This window comes from Oncorhynchus clarkii, chromosome 12 (assembly GCF_045791955.1).
Source record: "Oncorhynchus clarkii lewisi isolate Uvic-CL-2024 chromosome 12, UVic_Ocla_1.0, whole genome shotgun sequence".
In the NCBI taxonomy this organism is placed as follows: Eukaryota; Metazoa; Chordata; class Actinopteri; order Salmoniformes; family Salmonidae; genus Oncorhynchus; species Oncorhynchus clarkii.
This window is the reverse complement of record NC_092158.1, coordinates 71121197-71143778: the sequence shown is the minus strand read 5'-3', so window position 1 is coordinate 71143778 and position 22582 is coordinate 71121197. Positions and strand designations below refer to the sequence as shown.

General features: G+C 46.1%; 1 protein-coding gene across 2 annotated transcripts in view; it reads left to right on the top strand.

Annotated features, from left to right (window-relative positions):
* LOC139421183 (inactive phospholipase C-like protein 2) overlaps positions 1-22582 on the top strand; it is an 87570-nt gene that overhangs the window by 49039 nt on the left and 15949 nt on the right. For both annotated transcript variants that reach the window (XR_011635597.1, XM_071171805.1), the window contains exons 2-4: positions 1808-4297; positions 15146-15349; positions 17819-17894. Coding sequence is in view for 1 of the 2 variants with exons in the window: in XM_071171805.1 (XP_071027906.1) it covers positions 1808-4297; positions 15146-15349; positions 17819-17894 (2770 nt within the window). In the remaining variant the exon portion in view is untranslated. The remainder of the gene's footprint in view (positions 1-1807; positions 4298-15145; positions 15350-17818; positions 17895-22582) is intronic.

The following is a 22582-nucleotide window of genomic DNA, read 5'->3' as shown; positions in this document are numbered from 1 at the left end:
GGCGCTCAGTTAAGTCGATGGCAAGTGACAAGCCGATAGCTCATTATGTCTGATTTGCTTTCATGAAAACCACAAGTAATGAATCGACCACAAGTCGATTCCCACTTTATCTTTCAGTAAGGAAATGTACAGATTCATACACATTTGGAATAGTTAGTGTCACAAATGTCATTATTCCCTGTCTGTGTGTCTGTCTGTCTCTGTGTGTGTGTGTGTGTGTGTGTGTGTGTGTTATCTCACTCTATCTTAGTACACAGGTCCAATAGGGATATTGGACAATACCTGTACTGTACAGTGGTAGGTCTGCATGCCAGTTACAATGAAAGTTTCCCCATTTCTTGGCAGGAGGTATGGAACCTCTTTGCCTGTCTCTGTCTTTCTATTTCTCGCTGTTTATCTCTCTCTCATTATCTCTGTCTCCCCAGTCTTATAATCTGTAAGGATCCAGAACTGCCCAGGAGTTACTGAGGGAGATAAGTCCAATTAGAAGTGCACTTGGCTCTGCAAATATTTCAGACAGGCTCTGCTAGTGCCTGTTGTCTGCCTCTAAAAAAGAAATTAATATACAAAGTTAATTCATTCCCCCTTTTGATAAGTTTTAATGTCACGTGCACAAGCACAGTGAAATACCTTTCTTGCAAGCTCTTTTTCTAACAATGCAGTAATCAATATCTGTAGTACTATAAAAGTAAAGTAGAACAAAACCACACGAGAAGTAAAAATAAGAATAAGAAGAACACGAGAAAGTAAGTAAGTATTGGTCAATTCCAATACGATATTTGTGTGTGTGTGCGTGCGTGTGCGCGTGCATGCGTGTTGGAGTGTCAATGTGAGTGTGTGTGTGAGTGAATGTGTCCTGTGAGTGTGCAAAAAGAACAATAACAAAATCTCATTTGTAGCTCTATTGTAGTTTGAAATTGTGCTTTGAAGTTCCTTAGGAGTGTTTGAGGAATTAAACTATTGAAACGTCAGCCAAAACAAAATGGAATCCGCTGTCTTATAGGCCTATCATTAAACTGAGTGCTGCACTTCTAAACGGAAACAGTCCTCGGACGGCCTGCATTATATTACCATTTGTCTTGAGGAGAGACCGTGGGAGCCTTCACCACGCAGTTACACAATGTAAACTGGGAGCTGAATAATCAGACAAGGAAATATACATTTTCAACATGCATCTGATTATCATCCCAAAGGCCAATGTCTTTGTGTTGCACAATGCACAATGTTATGAATCTGTTAAAAATAGCATTGATTTAGTTATTTCTTCCGGCAGTCAGGTGTCAGAGCAGGCACGGCATGGGGCATCCATGGCACTGGGCTGGCACTAATGACCAAAGCACACTTGGCTTGGTGAGGGGTGAGCAGGGGAAGGAAGGGGGTGGCTGCGTGAAAACACAAATGCCCACCATGTCCTCCATAACTGGTCTTCTGATGACTGGTTATTAATGCCTGCTGTCAGGACCAGTGTGGTTTAGCACAGCCCAGAGGGAGGTAAATCAGATTCATCTTTACCTGCCAGCAGCACAGGGACAGTCTGTGTTGAGATTTTGTGTCCACAGTGTACACATCCATCCACGTAGGTGTAAACTCTCCTTGCGATGAAAGGACTGCTCTGCTCTGTCTCCTAGTTTTTGACTCTCCTGGCTTATGTAATCAAAGTTATATATCAGTCTCATCAATCTGTTTTATGTGGATGTGTTTGGAAAGAGAAAAGTCAATGTGTTGCTAACGCTCTCTCTCCATCTCTCTCTCTCTCTCTCTCTCTCTCTCTCTCTCTCTCTCTCTCTCTCTCTCTCGTTCACTCCAGGATGGCTCCAAGCAGAGGCAGGTGAGGCAGAAGAAGACTGTCTCCTTCAGCTCCATGCCCAACGACCGCAAGATCAACAGCACAGCCGCCTGCATGGCCTTCATGATGGAGGGCTGCGAGATGAAGAAGGTGCGCTCCAACTCGCGCATGTACAACCGCTACTTCCTCCTGGACCCGGACATGCACTGGCTCCGCTGGGAGCCCTCCAAGAAGGACTCAGAGAAAGCCAAGTTGGAGATCAAGAGCATCAAGGAGGTCCGTCTGGGGAAGAAGACCCCTGTGCTGCGCAGCAATGGCCTGTCCGACCAGTTCCCAGATGAGTGTGCCTTCTCCATCATCTATGGGGACAACTATGAGTCTCTGGACTTGGTGGCCAGCACGGCTGATGTGGTCAGCACCTGGGTGATGGGCCTCCGCTACTTGGTCTCATACGGGAGGCACATGGTAGATGTGGTTGAGCCTAGCCAGCCCAGCCTGAGGACCTCCTGGATCGGATCGGTGTTTGAGCTGGCTGACATGGAGAGGAATGGCCACATCGACCTGTTCAGGGCCACCCAGATCATCAAGGGACTCAACCCGGGCATGAAGGAGTCCCGGATAGAGCTGAAGTTCAAGGAGCTCCAGAAGGCCAAAGACCAGTATGGGGAGGACATTGACATGGAAACCTTTGTGGAGGCCTACTGCGAGCTGTGCACGAGGCCAGAGATCTTCTTCCTGCTGGTGCAGTTCTCCAGCAACAAGGAGTACCTGGACAGCAAGGACCTGATGCTGTTTGTGGAGGTGGAGCAGGGCATGGAGGGCGTGACGGAGGACATGTGCCGGGGCATCGTCCAGAAGTACGAGCCGTCCGCCGAGGGCCGGGAGAAGGCCAGTCTCTCCATTGATGGCTTCACGCACTACCTCCTCTCCTCGGAGTGTCACATTTTCGACCCCCAGCACAAGCGGGTATGCCAGGACATGAGCCAGCCGCTCTCCCACTACTACATCAACTCTTCGCACAACGCCTCCCTCCTAGAGGACCACTTCTGGGGCTCCTCCGACATCAGCAGCTACATCCGGGCCCTGAAGATGGGCTGCCGCAGCCTGGAGGTCATTGTGTGGGACGGCCCTGACAACGAACCTGTGGTGTACGTGGGGAACTCGGTGGCATCTCAGCTAGCCCTCTGCAAGGTCTTGGATATTATAAACCAGTATGCATTTGAGAGCTCTGAGTACCCCCTCATCCTCTGCCTGGTGACACACTGCTGTATCCCCCAGCAGAGGGTCATGGCCCAGCACATGAAGAAGATCCTTGGAGACAAGCTGTACTTGGATGCCCCCAGCTCAGAGGACCACTATCTACCCTCCCCAGAGGAACTCAAGGGTAAGATCCTGCTGAAGGGCAAGCGGCTGCCCCCAAACTACCCCGAGTCAGAGGGGGAGGTGACTGATGAGGAGGAGGGTCTGGAGATGTCCAGGAGGGTGGGAGCAGATGATAAAGACCATCTCAATGGCCTTGGCTGCAAACGGCTGAGGCTGTGTAAGGAACTGTCGGACCTGGTCTCCCTCTGTAAGTCAGTGCAGTTCAGGGACTTTGACATCTCTAAGAGGGATCAGAAATACTGGGAGATGTGCTCTTTCAATGAGGTCGACGCCAACAGGTTCGCCAATGAGTTCCCCGAGGACTTTGTGTGCTACAACAAGCGCTTTCTCTCCAGGGTGTACCCCACTCCGATGCGGATCGACGCCAGTAACATGAATCCCCAGGACTTCTGGAAGTGTGGTTGCCAAATTGTAGCCATGAACTACCAGACCCCGGGCCTGATGATGGACCTCAACCTGGGATGGTTCAGGCAGAACGGGAACTGTGGCTACGTGTTGCGGCCAGCCATCATGAGGGAGGAGGTGTCATACTTCAGCGCCAATGCCAGGGAATCCCTTCCAGGGGTGTCTGCCCAGCTTCTCCACATCAAGGTGATCAGCGGGCAGAATCTTCCCAAGCCCAGGGGCTCTGCTGCAAAGGGAGACGTGGTGGAACCCTACATCTATGCAGAGATCCACGGCATCCCGGCCGACTGTGCCGAGCAGAGGACCAAGACGGTCTCTCAAAACGGAGACAACCCTGTCTTCGACGAGAGCTTTGAGTTCCAGATCAACCTGCCGGAGCTGGCGGCACTACGCTTCGTAGTGCTGGACGACGACTACATCGGAGACGAGTTCATCGGCCAGTACACAATCCCCTTTGAATGTCTGCAGCCGGGCTACAGGCACATCCCCTTGCAGTCGCTGACGGGGGAGTTCCTACCCAATTGCACCCTGTTCGTACATGTGGCCATCACCAACAGAAGGGGAGGGGGCAAGGCCCACAAGAGAGGCCTGTCGGTGAGGAAGGGCAAGAAGGCTCGTGAGTACACCTCCAGCAAGACCACCGGTATCAAGGTGGTAGACGAGCTCTTCAGAGCATCCACCCAGCCTCTGAGGGAAGCCACAGACCTCCGGGAGAACGTCCAGGTAAGTACTTAACATTCATCATATGTACAAACTTTTATCAATTCTTTGAAGGAGCATTAAAGGCAGGCACTTTCCCTTGCATACATTACATGTGGAAATGACACCAAGTTGGGTGATGTGGAGATATTAAGCAGTCGTGATTGTCCCTCAGGCTGCATTTCCATAATGGAATACGATGAAACTGTTCAATCATTCCACGAGAGATAGAAGGAGACACCAATTAGGAGTGAGGGAGCCTGGGAAGAAATAGTATAGCACAATTAGTAGCTAGACAGGTGACCCCTTAGCACCTCACTGAATAGGAACCAAACGTTGTTGAGGTGACTCTCAGCTCGTTCTCTGTTTGTCGCTCCGATGGATAGAGAAACGTTGCTAATTGTGTTGTATTTACGTGGTGTAAAAGGCAGGAGCCATAAATGAGAATGTCAGTAAAGCTGGACAATTAAAAATGTTGTGTAAAGTGTCATCATTAAGTGGATGATGGTCTGTGTTATGCTCTGTGAGCACCCTTATGAACCCCCCACAGAAATGATAAATGACAAACCAGCCATGTTTCATAATAGTTTATGAACCCCCCCCTTCTCCCACTAACATCACCCCTGAGATTATAAGTAGCCATCAATTTATGTTTTGCAATAGTTTATATTTAGATGTTTGTCAGGATTGGATGGCAGTTCGAGTACAGCTTGTAAATTGTTGTTGTTATGATTGAAGGACATAAAATGAAGCTTTTCTCTGTCTTGTCTGGTCTACTGTCTGTCTGTGTGATGATAAAGATGGGAAGTGAGGAGGCTTTACACGCCCTGAATACTTTGTACATCAGCTGTCTGGTTTAGACTGGCAGGCCTCTTGTCCTGCCTGACAGATTTGAGAATAGACTATTTCTCTGGATACTTTGAACTTCATCGGGGTCAGATGTCGACTCATAGTTTGTTGACATTAGAGGTCGACCGATTATGATTTTTCAACGCCGATACCGATTATTGGAGGACCAAAAAAGCCAATACCAATTAATCGGTTGATTTTTAAAATGTATTTGTAATAATGACAATTACAACAATACTGAATTAACACTTATTTTAACTTAATATAATACATCAATAAAATCAATTTAGCCTCAAGTAAATAATGAAACATGTTCAATTTGGTTTAAATAATGCAAAAACAAAGTGTTGGAGAAGAAAGTAAAAGTGAAATATGTGCTATGTAAGAAAGCTAAAATTTCAGTGCCTTGCTCAGAACATGAGAACATATGAAAGCTGGTGGTTCCTTTTAACATGAGTCTTCAATATTCCCAGGTAATAAGTTTTAGGTTGTAGTTATTATAGGAATTATAGGACTATTTCCTTCTATACCATTTGTATTTCATTAACCTTTGACTATTGGATGTTCTTATAGGCTCTTTAGTATTGCCAGTGAAACAGTATAGCTTCTGTCCCATTTCACTTCGGTTACACCAGCCTCATCTGGGGAGTTGATAGGCTTGAAGTCATAAACAGCGCAATGCTTGACGCACAACGAAGAGCTGCTGGCAAAACGCACGAAAGTGCTGTTTGAATTAACGTTTACGCACCTGCTTCTGCCTAGCACCGCTCAGTCAGATACTTGTATGCTTGTATGCTCAGTGATATTATATGCAACGCAGGACACGCTAGATAATATCTAGTAATATCATCAACCATGTGTAGTTAACTAGTGATTATGATTGATTGTTTTTTATAAGATAAGTTTAATGCTAGCTAGCTAACTTACCTTGGCTTACTGCATTTGCGTAACAGGAATGGCTGATTAATTAGGGCCGATTGGGCGCAGATTATGCCGATTTTTAAAAATGTTATACCTTTATTTAAGGCAACTAAGAACACATTCTTATTTTCAATGACGGCCTAGTGGGTGAACTGCCTTGTTCAGGGGCAGAACAACAGATTTGTTCCCTGTCAGCTCGGGGGTTTGAACTTGCAACCTTCCGGTTACTAATCCAACGCTCTAACCACTACGCTACCCTGCCACTACCCTTGTATGCTCCGTCAGATTATATGCAACGCAGGACACGCTAGATAATATCTAGTAATATCAACCATGTGTAGTTAACTAGTGATTTATGATTGTTTTTTTATAAGTTTAATGCTAGCGAGCAACTTACCTTGGCATACTGCATTCGCGTAACAGGCAGTCTCCTTGTGGAGTGCAACGAGAGAGAGGCAGGTCGTTATTGCGTTGGACTAGTTAACTGTAAGGTTGCAAGATTGAATCCCCCGAGCTGACAAGGTGAAAAATCTGTCGTTCTGCCCCTGAACGAGGCAGTTAACCCACCGTTCCTAGGCCGTCATTGAAAATAAGAATGTGTTCTTAGTTGCCTTAAATAAAGGTATAACATTTTTAAAAATCGGCATAATCTGCGCCCAATCGGCCCTAATTAATCAGCCATTCCGATTAATCGGTCGACCTCTAGTTGACATTGCTTTATATCCCAGGTAGGTTATGGGCATTTTAACTCCATCAACAACACTTGATTTGCCCGAGGAATGGAATGGACCTGGTTCCTTAATAAACCAACTGCCACAGCTCTTGGAAAATAAAAGCTGATTCTAAAAATGTGGAAACACGGAGCATCATAAAACTCATTATACATTTCTCTATTTGTGTCTTCCCTCTATTCTTTCTGAGCTCCATTTCTACTATCTTTCTTAATTGGATTTCCTTCTCTACTACAGTAGCTCAGGGGCACTTATTGTTTCATGTGAAGGATTTAGGCCTATTTCAAATCATTTCAAACTGACAGTAGTTTAGGCTGCATAGTCCATTTCCGTCTATCGCTTAGCACTGTAGTTGCATCAACTCGACAATAGCTCTCTTTTTTTCTGAAGAAGAAGGATATTTTCTTAATTAATATTTCTGCAATGATAGTTTGTTATGAATGGCGTTCATGCAAATATGTTTTCTCAAGGGTTGAGATGATAGTTTACATAAAGAAGAACTGCAGTGCACACCCATAGCTAGGTCTCAGCCGAATTCAGAACAGTACTTATTATGATGATTGGCAGCCATTTTTACACGGTCTTTCCAAGCGCTGAAAAATCTATTGTAGTACCAGTAAATAACAAATGTATGATTATTAAATGTTGTGTTTGTTAGCGAAAGAAGGAAACTAGGTCACTATGTATCTTCAGTCTGTGATCGGTATGAACCCAGGTACGTAGAGCTACCTACTTTCTCAGCTCCCAGATGCTCAGTTTTCAAATCACTATCCCAGATATTTGCACGATTGACTCCTGATCTCAGGTACTATACTTGGTAATCCTCTCAGAGTCTTTAGGACTGTCTCCAGACCTGTTGTTGTTCTGTCTCAGCCTAAACCCCAACATTGCTGGAGAGCTGTGATAGGTCTGTTCTCCCGCCAGCCAACCTCAATCTAGGCCTAAGGACATGGCAAACAAGAGCCAAGACCACAATAACTAAGCAGGGGATGTGATTAGAGATCCTGTGGCATGCTGTCATACATTTTTCATTTGTGGAAATTGATGCAGATGATCTTGACTCCCTATTTTCCAAAAAGGGTATCTGGTTTACCCAGGCACTGTTACATAAAAAGGGAGATGTTGTTGTGTTCCAGACTGAAAATTAATACGGTGATTTTGGGGAATAGTGTTCCTTACTTATAGTGTCGGTACGGATGTGATAAGTGGAGGGTAATTTTCAGGCAAATGACCGGATACAGTCTATACCAGTAAATAGTAAGTTTAGAGAAATGTTTTCTTGTGAAAAGCAGCTGGACATATTTGGGGACTCGATACAAGCCTCATGCAGTTGTTAAATGTAGATGGAAGCAAGATTCCTGACACAGATACTGTCAGCTAATCATTTTGTCACACTTTATTTGGATAGTCCAGATTTTCCATCTCTAGATGCTCTACAGATGGGCATACTAACTGCTTGATGAGGTTGCGGTTAGGTTGAGGTTTAGAAAAAGGATTAGGGTAAGGGTTAAGGTAAGGGTTAGGGCTAGGTTTAGGGTAAGGACTACATTTAGGGTTAGGAGAAGGGTTAAGGTTAGGGTTAGAGCCAGGGTTAGGGTCAGTAGGTAGTTGAAATGTTACTGATAGTCTGTAGATAGTCCGTCTCTAGATGCTCTACACTCTACAGACTATCCAAATAAAGTGTCACCAGTAATTTTATTTCAAATCTGCTTGTGTGTGAGTCAGAAGTTGTGATTACACAATGTTCAAAATAGGCCAGTGACAATGACTCAGTCTATGCTAACACCCCCACATTAAATCGGGGGGGGGGGTCTATACTAAGCATGGAAATGATACACAAGCGAGATATGTTAGTTGTGACGTTTTTGTGTGCATGCAGGAGCTATTCATTTTTCTATCATAATACAAGGTTTTAGAAGCCAAATTACGATTAGGCAACTGGTACAGCAGGTGACCAGATCTGTGTGTGTGTGATGGTGTTTTTGCCAGCATGCACAGCAGCTGCCCTGCTTCCTGAAAGGGAGATGTAAAATGTCCATCTCCCTCAGAGGAACAGCAATAGAAACGGGCAAACAGCCTTTTCAATAGACTGAAAAGAGAGGCCTCAGGCCTGATGTTGAGATGGATGGTGTCAATAACGCACTGTGGTTGGCATCAATGCTTTCTTGTAGATGGTCTCCCCAAATGGACCCTGCCTGTACCCGTAGTATACAGTTGAAGTCGGAAGTTTACATACACCTTAGCCAAATACATTTAAACTCAGTATTTCACAATTCCTGCCATTTAATCCTAGTAAAAATTCAGTAGTAACAACTTTTATATAGGATTGAGGTCAGGAATTTGTGATGGCCACTCCAATAACTTGACTTCGCTGTCCTTAAGCCATTTTGCCACAACTTTAGAAGTATACTTGGGGTCATTGTCCATTTGGAAGACCCATTTGCGACCAAGCTTTAACTTCCTGACTGATGTCGTGAGTTGTTGCTTCAATATATCCACATACTATTCCTTTCTCGTGATGCTATCTATTTTTTTAAGTGTACCAGTCCCTCCTAAAGCAAAGCACCCCCACAGCATGATGCTGCCATCCCGTGCTTCACGGTTGGGATGGTGTTCTTTGGCTTGCAAGCCTCCCCCTTTTTCCTCCAAACATGACGATGGTTATTATGGCCAACAGTTCTATTTTTGATTCATCAGACCAGAGGACATTTCTCCAAAAAGTATGATCTTTGTCCCATGTGCAGTTACAAACCGTAGTCTGGCTTTTTTTATGGCGGTTTTGGAGCAGTGGCTTCTTCCTTGCTGAGTGGCCTTTCAGGTTGTGTCAATATAGGACTCGCTTTACTGTGGATATAGATACTTTTGTACCTGTTTCCTCCAGCATCTTCACAATGTCCTTTGCTGTTGTTCTGGGATTGATTTGCACTTTTTGCACCAAAGTATGTTCATTTCTAGGATACAGAACGCATCTCCTTCCTGAGCGGTATGACGGCTGCGTGGTCCCATGGTGTTTATACTTGCGTACTATTGTTTGTACAGATGAACATGGTACCTCCAGGCATTTGGAAATTGCTCCCAAGGATGAACCAGACTTGTGGAGGTCTACAATTATTTTTCTGAGGTCTTGGCTGATTTATTTTGATTTGCCCATGATGTCAAGCAAAGAGGCACTGAGTTTGAAGGTAGGCCTTGAAATACATCCACAGGTACATCTCCAATTGACTCAAATGATGTCAATTAGCCTATCAGAAGCTTCTAAAGCCATGACATCATTTTCTGGAATTTTCCAAGCTGTATAAATGCACAGTCAACTTAGTGTATGTAAACTTCTGACCCACTTGAATTGTGATACAGTGAATTATAAGTGAAATAATCTGTCTGTAAACAATTGTTGGAAAAATTACTGCACAAAGTAGATGTCTTAACCGACTTGCCAAAACTATAGTTTAACCTCTAGCACTTAGCCATCCCGGATCCGGGATCGTGAATACAGCCTCAAGGTCATTACCATAACGCAACGTTAACTATTCATGAAAATCGCAAATGAAATGAAATAAATATGCTAGCTCTCAAGCTTAGCCTTTTGTTAACAACACTGTCATCTCAGATTTTCAAAATATGCTTCTCAACCATAGTGAAAACAATCATTTGTGTAACAGTAGCTAGCTAGCGTAGCATTAGCGTTAGCATTCAGCAGGCAAAATTTTCACAAAAACCAGAAAAGCATTCAAATAAAATCATTTACCTTTGAAGAACTTCAGATGTTTTCAATGAGGAGACTCTGTTAGATAGCAAATGTTCAGTTTTTCCTGAAAGATTATTTGTTTAGGAGAAATCGCTCCGTTTGGTGCGTCACGTTTGGCTACCAAAAAAACCTGAAATTCCAGTCATCAAATCGCCGAACTTTTTTCCAAATTAACTCCATAATATCGACTGAAACATGGCAAACGTTGTTTAGAACCAATCCTCAAGGTGTTTTTCACATATCTCTTCGATGATATATCGTTCGTGGAAGTGTGCTTTCTGTCCTGAATCCCAGGAGAAAATGCCCGCAACTGAAGATTACGCACCAATTTAGACAAAGGACACCGGGCGGACCCCTGGAAAATGTAGTCTCTTATGGCCAATCTTCCAATGATATGCCTACAAATACGTCACAATGCTGCAGACATCTTGAAGAAACGACAGAAAGCGCAGGCTCGTTCCTGGTGCATTCACAGCCATATAAGGAGACATTGGAGTTCTGCTCATTTCCTGTTTGAAGTTTCATCTTGGTTTCGCCTGTAGCATGAGTTCTGTGGCACTCACAGATAATATCTTTGCAGTTTTGGAAACGTTCGACTGTTTTCTTTCCAAAGCTGTCAATTATATGCATAGTCGAGCAACTTTTCGTGACAAAATATTGCGCTTAAAACGGGCACGTTTTTTTATCCAATAATGAAATAGCGCCCCCATAGACTCAAACAAGAAATTTGTGTAGTGGTTGAACAGTGTTGTCTGGGCTCCATTAAATAGCCTCCTCTGCCCTGAGACACACAGGACAGAGTAAAGAAGGGAGACTTAAAGTAGACTTCAAGTCTTCATCGAGAAGGCCTGTGTTGAGGGTGCATGGTAATGAGAGAAACCTCAGCACACACTGTCACAGCACCAAAATAGCACCACAATAGCACACCCATTCATGCGTAAATGCATAAATGCAGATTGATACTGTATAGTGCAATCTTTTTATTTTATTTTATTTATTTTTTCTCCCCAATTTCGTGATATTCAATTGCGATCTTGTCTCATCGCTGCAACTCCCCAACGGGTTCGGGAGGCGAAGGCCGAGTCATGCGTCCTCCGAAACATGACCCGCAAAATCGCGCTCCTTAACACCCTCCCGCTTAACCCGTAAAGCCAGCTGCCCGCCACAAGGAGTCGTTAGAGCGCGATGATCCAAGTAAAGCCCCCCTGGCCAAACCGTCCCCAAACCCAGACGACGCAGAGCCAAATGTGCACCGCACTATGGGACTCCCGGTCACAGCCTGTTGTGACACAGCCTGGGACCGCTGCGCAACTCGGGAGTATAGTGCAGTCTTTTAATTGAAATGTTGGCCATACACGTAAACACACACAAGTCACTCTGGCCAGCTGTAAGTAACTCTGGATAAGAACATCTTTTAAATGACATTATTTGTTCTTTTTTGGCTACAATCACACCCCGTAATACGCATGGAATGGTATTAAGAAATGCACTATCACACTTCAGTGACCTCTGACAGAGAGTAATTGATCATCTCAAAGAACTACTTTTCCAGGTGATCTACCCTAAACAATAGCAGAGTGAAGTGTGTTCCTCTCACAGGGGATTGGAGAGGAGGAGAGTGGGAGAGGAGACTGGCAGTTACAGAGAGGCTCTGTAGGAGTGGCAGGAAATCCATTCAGGTTCTTTAGGATTTAACTCTCCCTTTCCTTTGTGTGTGTGTGCCTTTGTGTGTGTGTATGCGCATACACTGTGTGTGTGTGTGTGTTTGAGACAGAGAGAGAGAGAGATAAATGGGACAAACACCAAATTGAGACTGCATGCAGAATTCTGAAAAAATATCCTCCATGTGCAATGTAAAACACCAAATATGCATGCAGAGCAGAATTAGGCCGATATCCGCTAATGATCAAAATCCGGAAAAGAGACGTTAAATTCTACAACCACCTAAAAGGAAGTGATTCCCAAACCTTCCATAACAAAGCCATCACCTACTGGGAGATGAATCTGGAGAAAATTCCCCTAAGCAAGCTGACACATTGGAAAGAATTAACAAAAAAACTGAGCAAACTGGAATGCTTCTTTGGCAATAAACAGAGAGTACACAGTGGCAGAATACCTGACCACTGTGACTGACCCAAACTTAAGGAAAGCTTTGACTATGTACAGACTCAGTGAGCATAGCCTTGCTATTGAGAAAGAGAAGACAGGCTATATGCACACTGCCCACAAAATGAGGTGGAAACCGAGCTGCACTTCCTAACCTCCTGCCAAATGGATGACCATATTAGAGACACGTATTTACCTCAGATTACACAGATCCACAAATAATTTGAAGACAAACCCAATTTTGATAAACTCCCATATCTACTCAGTGAAATACCACAGTGTGCCATCACAGTAGCAAGATTTATGACCTGTTGCCACAAGAAAAGGGCAACCAGTGAAGAACAAACACCTTTGTAAATACAACCCATATTTATGCTTATTTATATTCCCTTTCGTACATTAACTTAACTATTTGCACATCGTTACAACACTGTATAGAGACATACTATGACATTGGAAATGTCTTTATTCTTTTGGAACTTCTGTGAGTGTAATGTTTACTGTTTCTGTTTATTTCACTTTTGTTTATTATCTACTTCACTTGCTTTAGCAATGTTAACATACAGTATGTTTCCCATGCCAATAAAGCCCTTGAATTGAATTGAGAGAGATTTAGAGAGAGAGAGAGAGAGAGAGAGAGAGAGAGAGAGAGAGAGAGAGAGAGAGAGAGAGAGAGAGAGAAAAATGCCTATGTATGTTTCCCTGCAGAGTGTTGACTGGAACACTGTAACAGGCAAGCAGGCAGACGGCCCCACACTCTGTTCCTGCGGCATGCGTTCCAGTAAAGGGCCTGCTGCATTCACTCCCAACTCCAAACTGCAGTCCGGACAGTGAGAGAAAGAGATTAGAGAGAGAAACGAGAGAGGGGGGGAAAGAGAGAGAGAGGAAGAGAAAGAAAGGGAGAGAAAGAGAGAGGGGAACAAAAACAGCAGTGAAACCAGACACGCAGTTCTCATTTGGGGAATGTAATGTTGGAGGGGTGGAGGAAGGGATGAGGATAATTAAAGACAGTGGCTAACTGTTCTGTTTGGTTCTGTGGCCCTGCCTGCAGTCTGGATACAGTATGGAGTTTATAGAGCAACAACAACCACACACTCAGGTGCGTGTACTCACACAAACATACAGAGACAGACACAGGGGTGTGTACTCACACAAACATACAAAGACAGACACGGGGGCGTGTACTCACACAAACATAAAGAGACAGACACAGGGGCGTGTACTCACACAAACATACAGAGACAGACACAGGAATGTACTATGCGCACACACAGGCACACAGAAACACACGCACGCATGCACAAACACTCACACTCTTCCGCAAACACACACACACTTGCACATGCACACACACACACACACACACACACACACACACATCTACACCTACACTACAGTGAGTAAACCTATACACATTCCCCATTCAACAGTAAAAGCCTCTCTCCTTGGCTGTGCTTCCTCAGCCGAGGATGTTAATAGCTTTAGTTGAGGCTGTGTGTGCATACAGATGCCTATGTCCAGGAAGGTCGGCCCACAGCCATCCTCCAGGGGGAGAAAAGAGCCTTTCTCCTGGGCCGGAGGTCCTGCAGGGGACACAGCCCCGTTCCCACACTGCCTGGCCTACACTGCCTGGTTTGTTGACCGCTTCCCAAATACCATCACCACACACTCTTCCTCCCTCAGTCTGTTGTTTTTCACCCTCCTTCTTTTATTCTCTTTCCCTTTTTCCCCCCTCTTTTCCTCTTTGTCTTACGACTGGTTTTCCCCACTTGTCTCTCTTTCTCCCTCCCTCCCTTCTCCCTTCTCTATCCCTCTCTTCCCTCTCTTTCCATCTTTCCAATTTTGGTCTCTGTCTTTCATCCCTCATTGCTTTTTTTCTTTCCCTGTTTATTTGGGTGGGCCAGTGAATGGTGATATACTGTGTGAATAGCCTGGTGGGCCCGAATCAGGGCTCAGATTCCCATGCTGGAGAGAACAATGCTGGGCTGTGATGTGAACAGTCACGCAGGGCTGGCGGTGCAGGCAGAGAGGCAGGCGTTGTGGCAGGGCCAGAGCCAGGGCCAGGCCAGGGGAAGTGAGAGGAGAGAGGCTGGGAGCAGAGCAAGGCCAGGCAGCCTGCGGTGGAGGCTCCAGGGCCGTGTTGCACCACTGAACAAGCAGGCTGTGATGTCATGGGAACCGCTAGGTTCACTAATGAACACAAACGCAATCAGGTCTGTTCTTTCTCTCCTGAGGTTTTCTCTGACCTGAGGAGAGTATCAGGATACGGTGGACCACATTTATCTCATGTGTAGAGTACGGTCTTGTGGGACATTTTGGTCACAATGATTACTGGTTTTTAAGTTGCTGTGGGCAATGTAGTAATAATGGTAAACTTGGCCCATGATCACCATAGAATCAACGAGACATCCTCTCTGTGTTTGAATTGGACCTTGGGTCCGCTACCTTACAATCCCTTTCAATATTTACAGATTCTGTGATGCTAACCCTCATCCATGATCCTCTCTGTTTATTTACCAGAATGCCATGGTGTCGTTCAAGGAGCTGTGTGGTCTGACGCCGGCGGCCAACATGAAGCAGTGTATCCTGACCGTGTCCACGTGGCTGATGAACAGCGAGCGAGCGCTCAGGGTGACCGTGGACCTGAGTCAAGCCTACCCCACCATGGAGGCCCAAGGGCCCGTCCCCGAGCTGCTCCGCAAGGTCCTCAACGCCTACGACATGGTACGCTATAGCAGCACCACATAGGCATAACATGCACTGCAGAGCTACCGTTCTGTTCAGGTCTATGTTGTACTCAGAGAGATACGTTTTGTGGGTAAATGCTAAACGAGTAACGCAAGCGCAACGTTCATTGACGGTTCATAGGCGTGTGAACGTTATTCACCAAAAAGGTGCTATGAAATGAAAAACGCATCACAACCTGGTAAGGTGACAAGCTACAACACCCTTGTGCACTATACAGTCTTAAGAGTCTGTTGCACACTATGCCTTGAAATAATACTATCAGTGTTGGAAAATGTTATAAATTGTTAGCACATTATGACACAGCAAGGCAACATGCCACAGATGACCTCCACCACAGGGAGTGAACAAACCATTTCCTATAGCTACTGCAGCGCTGTGATAAGCACTAATTCATTCCGGAGCGGTTCGCCCTGCTGCGCTTCCGCGCGGCATCCCATCATGCCCTGTGCCTCCCCAAGCCGTCACTCTCCATCCTGGCTGCTGTCTGATCTGTGATAACAACCAGCTTATTCATTATTCACCAGGCACCTACTGGTACAGGCCAACACAGGGGTGGTTAAAATCCCCCCCCCCCCCCCCCAGCGCTCAGAGCAAGTCAACACCCCACTATTCCACCCCCCTGATGGAGATTGGTTTGACCTATTGAACTGGGTCATCAGAGAGGAACTGTTGTGGTGTTGTGACATTACCGTTCATATCCCAGTCACTCCTATTGCCGACACCTAGAGTGCAACAACCTCATATAAGTTCCATGACTGAGACTCTAAATAGCTTTGTATTTTAATCAGCTTTCTCCCTCGGCATGCTTGTCTTTGAGTACCTCTTATGGCCCCGGTACATTACATTCACATGTGAAGGGCTTTAATGAAGAGCCTAAATGAAGGGCCTAAAAATAATTCCACTGCTGTTCCATTGCAACATTCCTGTGCTCCCAGCCTCCCAGCGTTAGCTAGCAGAGTCCCGACAGCTGAGGAGATGAATCTACAGTGAGGCTGAGTGTGTCTGAGACAGAGGCTGCCTGTCCTGAGCACAGGGTCAGTCAGCTGAGTGTTACTGTGTGCTTCCAAAGATTAGTCCATTGGCACACGCCCCAATCTCAAGAACAGAGGCTCCAGTGTGTGCTGGTGTGTATGTGTGTGTGTGTGTGTGTGTGTGTGTGTGTGTGTGTGTGTACCAGCCCTAGCCATTAATACATTAATGGTTGTCCTCACGTGGGCTGGTTGGACGCAGGCGCCGTAACCTAGGAGTGAACTGAGCATCAGCAGATTGGAACTCTGTGGTCAGCGCCCCTGAGGCCAGTCCAGAGAGACCCAGCTCAGCCTGAGCCAATGGGAGCCAGCCCCCTGTCCTGTCTGATGACCAATATGATCCCAGAGCCAGTGGTCCTGTACCAGCCCACACACAGTGGCCTGCTTCTTGTCTCTGTGCTCTTAACTAAAGTGTGAAACTTCATTAGCGTTCTCCTGACCGCTAGGCCAGCTGCTTCTCACTGTCCGTGGGAGGGAGAGGCTGTAAAAGCAGAAGGTTTTCAGATCAGGCCACAGCTAAAGCTGGAAGGCTGGCTCAACGCTTCCAGGAACACAGGTAGGGGAACAGATGGGGGCTGCATCACAAAATGGCACCCTATTCCCTATGTAGTGCACTACTTTTGGCCAGAGCCCAATGGGTCCTGGTCAAAAGTAGTACACTAAATATGGAACAGGGTGTCATTTAGGATGCAACCAGACTGTTCTCACCTCCTGTCCTCTACTGTGTCACCACATGATCAGGACTCTGTCATCAGTTGCCGTGTGTGTGTGTGTGTGTGTGTGTGTGTGTGTGTGTGTGTGTGTGTGTGTGTGTGTGTGTGTGTGTGTGTGTTATGTCTGACTGTGTGTGGGGGGGGGTGCATGTTTTTTGTCTGACTCTGTGTGTGTGTGGGGGGGGGGGGGGGGGGGGGGGTGCATGTGTTTTGTCTGACTGTGTGTGTGTGTGTTTGTCTGTGTGTGGGTGCATGTGTTTTATTCTGACCGTGTGTGTGTGGGTGCATGTGTTTTGTCTGACTCTGTGTGTGGGTGTATGTGTTTTGTCTGTCTCTATCTCTGTGTGTGTGGGTGTAATTCCCAGGGTCTGGCCATAGCAGAGGGAGAAAAATGTTTGTAAAGAGCCAATGATCAAAGGACTTTGAGAAATGTTGACATACCCTCTTTCTCTTCCATCAAATGTCTCTGAGAAGAATTTCCCTTTAGACTTTGTTATTCATTATTCCTATAGTATTCCCCCATGTTTGGCTACGTGTACATTCAATGATAATTCTGTGTGATTATTTTCTAAGAGGTAGTGTTTCCATTGTCCTGCTTAGCCATCTCTACAGTAGGACTCATGACGTAAGACACAGGAATTGCTTGATGCTGTACGACCTCACTTCCTTTTGCATAATCTTGTCCCCTGTTTATTTCTCTATAGATGATTCAGACGAGCCGGACGCTGATTGAGTCAGCTGATGTGGTCTACTCCAAGCTTACACAAGCACAACGGGCAGGTAAGGCTTTGTAGTATTCACTTTACCAGCCTGTCTCATAAGGTCAGCACAAACAGATCAAATCAAATCAAATCAAATGTTATTTGTCACATACACATGGTTAGCAGATGTTAATGCGAGTGTAGCGAAATGCTTGTGTTTCTAGTTCCGACAATGCAGTAATAACCAACGAGTAATCTTTTTTAAAATGTTTTAAATGTTTTATTTTACCCCCTTTTCTCCCAATTTCGTGGTATCCAATTGTTAGTAGCTACTAACAATTTCGTGGTATCCAAAGAGACGAAGGTCGAAAGTAGTACGGGCTCGGTCGGGAGAGACGGAGGTCGAAAGTAGTACGGGCTCGGGAGAGACGGAGGTCAAAAGTAGTACGGGCTCGGGAGAGACGGAGGTCGAAAGTAGTACGGGCTCGGTCGGGAGAGACGGAGGTCGAAAGTAGTACGGGCTCGGGAGAGACGGAGGTCGAAAGTAGTACGGGCTCGGGAGAGACGGAGGTCGAAAGTAGTACGGGCTCGGTCGGGAGAGACGGAGGTCGAAAGTAGTACGGGCTCGGGAGAGACGGAGGTCGAAAGTAGTACAGGCTCGGTCGGGAGAGACGGAGGTCGAAAGTAGTACGGGCTCGGGAGAGACGGAGGTCGAAAGTAGTACAGGCTCGGTCGGGAGAGACGGAGGTCGAAAGTAGTACGGGCTCGGTCGGGAGAGACGGAGGTCGAAAGTAGTACGGGCTCGGTCGGGAGAGACGGAGGTCGAAAGTAGTACAGGCTCGGGAGAGACGGAGGTCGAAAGTAGTACAGGCTCGGTCGGGAGAGACGGAGGTCGAAAGTAGTACAGGCTCGGGAGAGACGGAGGTCGAAAGTAGTACAGGCTCGGGAGAGACGGAGGTCGAAAGTAGTACAGGCTCGGGAGAGACGAAGGTCGAAAGTAGTACGGGCTCGGGAGAGGCGAAGGTCGAAAGTAGTACAGGCTCGGGAGAGACGGAGGTCGAAAGTAGTACGCAGGCTCGGGAGAGACGGAGGTCTAAAGTAGTACGGGCTCGGGAGAGACGGAGGTCGAAAGTAGTACAGGCTCGAGAGAGGCGAAGGTCGAAAGTAGTACAGGCTCGAGAGAGATGGAGGTTGAAAGTAGTATGAACCTCCCGGTCGTGGCCGGTTACAACAGAGCCTGGGTGTGAACCCAGGGTCTGGTGGCACAGCCCTTAACCACCGCACCACCCGGGAGGCCCCAACAAATTCTTATTTTCAATGACTGGGCAGAACAACAGGTTACTAGTCCAACGCTCTAACCACTAGGCTACCCTGCCGCCCCAGTAGTTAACACCACTACTCTTATGATTAGTGCCATGGGAGCTTTAGTGACCACAGAGAGTCAGGACACCCATTTTAAAATCCCATCTGAAACCCAGCACCCTACACAAGGCAATGAGATATTCTATAACACCACTTCCAGCAGCATCTGGTCCGACCAGGACCAACCCTGCTTAGCTTCAGAGGCAAGCGAGCAGTGGAATGCAGGATGGAATGCTGCTGGCCCAGGAGATAGAAATACATGTGGGGATTTCATCATAGTCACTGTCATTGCTGTCGTCATCCAGTAATTGACCATTTATCTTCGTGGACTCAGCCCTGGATAGTTAGTCGGCATGTGAATTCACTCACCGAGCAAGACGGCATTGAATGGAACAAGAGGAGTGAATAAACTGAGTGAATAAAGAGGACAGGGAGGACAGTAATAGATAGAAAGATAGGATGAGGGAGAGAATGGAGGCAGGGGATCGTCAATGCTGTTTCTTTTTTTGAATGGCTTGTGGACAATCGCGGTGACTAAGGCTTTTGGTGTGTGGTTGTAATTGACTATAATGAGATCTTTTAAGTGCAAAATGGCTCCTAATTAGGGGGCCAATGATTGTCTTTCTCCTGGCTCCCCATCCTCTGCGCAGGGCTGTAATTGCAGGTTGCCCCCACTGCAGTACTGAGCGACCGCAGACAGAAAGTCGGCTGCAGACAGACAGCACTCCTAATGGCAGAGAAGATAAGATGAAGATGCATCATGATTCCTGATTAATCCTCATTATGTTTGTTTACCTACAGTATTTGTGCCTGCCCGCCTCTGAAGGCGAGACATAACACAGATAGTACATCTGCACTTGTAAGCCCATGGATATTAAACAGATGCACGTAAACCAGCAGCGAGGGCACACGTGTACACCTCCTAACGTTTTTATTTGGACAGTGAAGCAGCCTGTAGGGAGGAGGTCAGAGACCTGGCAGTGTGGTGCCAGGAAAACAACCTCTCCCTCAACGTCAGCAAGACAAAGGGGCTGATCGAGGGCTACAGGAAACGGAGGGGCGAGCACGCCCCCATCCACATCGGTGGGGCTGTAGTGGAGCGGGTCGAGAGTTTCAAGTTACCTCCACATCGCTAAGTAATTAACATGGTTCACACACACCAACACAGTTTTGAAGAGGGCACTACAACTTCCCTTCCCCCTCGGGAGGCTGAAAAGATTTGGCCTGGGCCCTCAGATCCTCCAAAAGTTCTACAGCTTGAGAGCATCTTGACTGGCTACATCACCGCTTGGTACGGCAACTGCAAGGCACCCGACCGCAAGGCACTACAGAGGGTGGTGAGTACGGCCCAGTACATCACTGGTGTCAAGCTCCCTGCCATCCAGGACCTCTATACCAGGTAGTGTCAGAGGAAGGCCCAACAAATTGTCAAAGACTCCAGCTTTGTTACAGAGGCATAAATATCACCCCCTGGTAATGGTGAGAGGTTCGCATCTCTTGGGGGTATGATCTTTGACATTGTAACTTTCTCATCATTATTCACAATTCATTCAGGATTATCTGTAATCATGGTAGTATCCACATTCATTTATTAGTGTTTAGAAACATATTCTATTCTTATTTACAATGCAAGTGACTCCAAAATAACACAATACATTATTTACCATTCATTTCTATTGGGCACAGCGTAATCCAAAACACAACTTAAACAAACTGCAAATGCATCCAACAACTTTGTTGTCACAAGCTTGATGTAATCATTGCGTGCTAAGAATATGAGACCAAATGCAAACATTTGGACTAAATTGAAGACACTGTAAGTGAATTTGTCCAAATACGTATGACTCGATACATAAAGTGCATTGATCAGTTGCCGGAGAGGAAGGAAACCACTCAGGGATTTCACCATGAGGCCAACGGTGACTTTAAACAGTTACAGAGTTTAATGGCTGTGATAGGAGAAAACTGAGGATGGATCAACAACATTGTAGTTGTAGAAAAGGAGAGTACAGATGGATGGAGCCAAATACAGGACCATTCTGGAAGAAAACCTGATGGAGTCTGCAAAAGACCTGAGACTGGGACGGAGATTTGTCTTCCAACAAGACAATGATCCAAAACATAAAGCAAAATCTACATTGGAATGGTTCAAAAATAAACATATCCAGGTGTTAGAATGGCCAAGTCAAAGTCCAGACCTGAATCCAATCGAGAATCTGTGGAAAGAACTGAAAACTGCTGTTCACAAATGCTCTCCATCCAACCTCACTGAGCTCGAGCTGTTTTGCAAGGAGGAATGGGAAAAAATGTCAGTCTCTCAATGTGCAAAACTGATAGAGACATACCCCAAGCGACTTACAGCTGTGATCGCAGCAAAAGGTGGCGCTACAAAGTATTAACTTAAGGGGGCTGAATAATTTTGCACGCCCAATTTTTCAGTTTTTGATTTGTTAAAAAAGTTTGAAATATCCAATAAATGTCGTTCCACTTCATGATTGTGTCCCACTTGTTGTTGATTCTTCACAAAAAAATACAGTTTTATATCTTTATGTTTGAAGCCTGAAATGTGGCAAAAGGTCGCAAAGTTCAAGGGGGGCGAATACTTTCGCAAGGCACTGTAAATATATAATATTCAGAATGAACTGTGGATGGAATGAAAAACATCCATATGTTAACAGAACCAGGCAGAGACAGGGCCTACACACGTAGACTGAAGACACACTCTATGGTAAAGCTAGTGTGTGTGTGTGTGTGTGTGTGTGTGTGTGTGTGTGTGTGTGTGTGTGTGTGTGTGTGTGTGTGTGTGTGTGTGTGTGAGAGAGAGAGAGAGAGAGAGAGAGAGTGTGTGTACGAGTGAAACTGAGATGGTTGGGGGGACTTTCAAAGAATTCAGCAGACACTGAAGCAACATGTGAGTCTGCACCACACAGGCCTCCCCTCAGTCACTCAGTAGCAGACTCATGCCCATGCCCAGCCACCTCCATGTGGGCAGCACCATGTCCCTGTGCCAGTGTCGTGCTTCCCGTATACCCAGGAATGGAGCATGAAAGCTGGGCTTGAATCAGAATGCACTCCCCCGCTCCTCCATAGAACAGCCCCATAAGAAGCCCTGGGCTAAGTATGGCTGAAACCCCACCAGTAACTACACAGCTATACATTCACACAGCTGTGTCAGTAGTGGGATGTCAAGGGGTGGGTTATGTAATAAGAAAACATTGGGGATTGGGGAACAGGAAAATAGAACCCCCTAGGGGCCCTCAGCCTCATGCCAAACATAACACTTTCTCTAACACCCAGCTCCCTCCCTCACCCTCCTCCACCCCAGCCTTCACCCAGCCCAGTCCTAAAAAGACATGTCCTGCAGCCCTCCCATGCCTCTGCATCCCAGCTCATGCTTTCTGACAA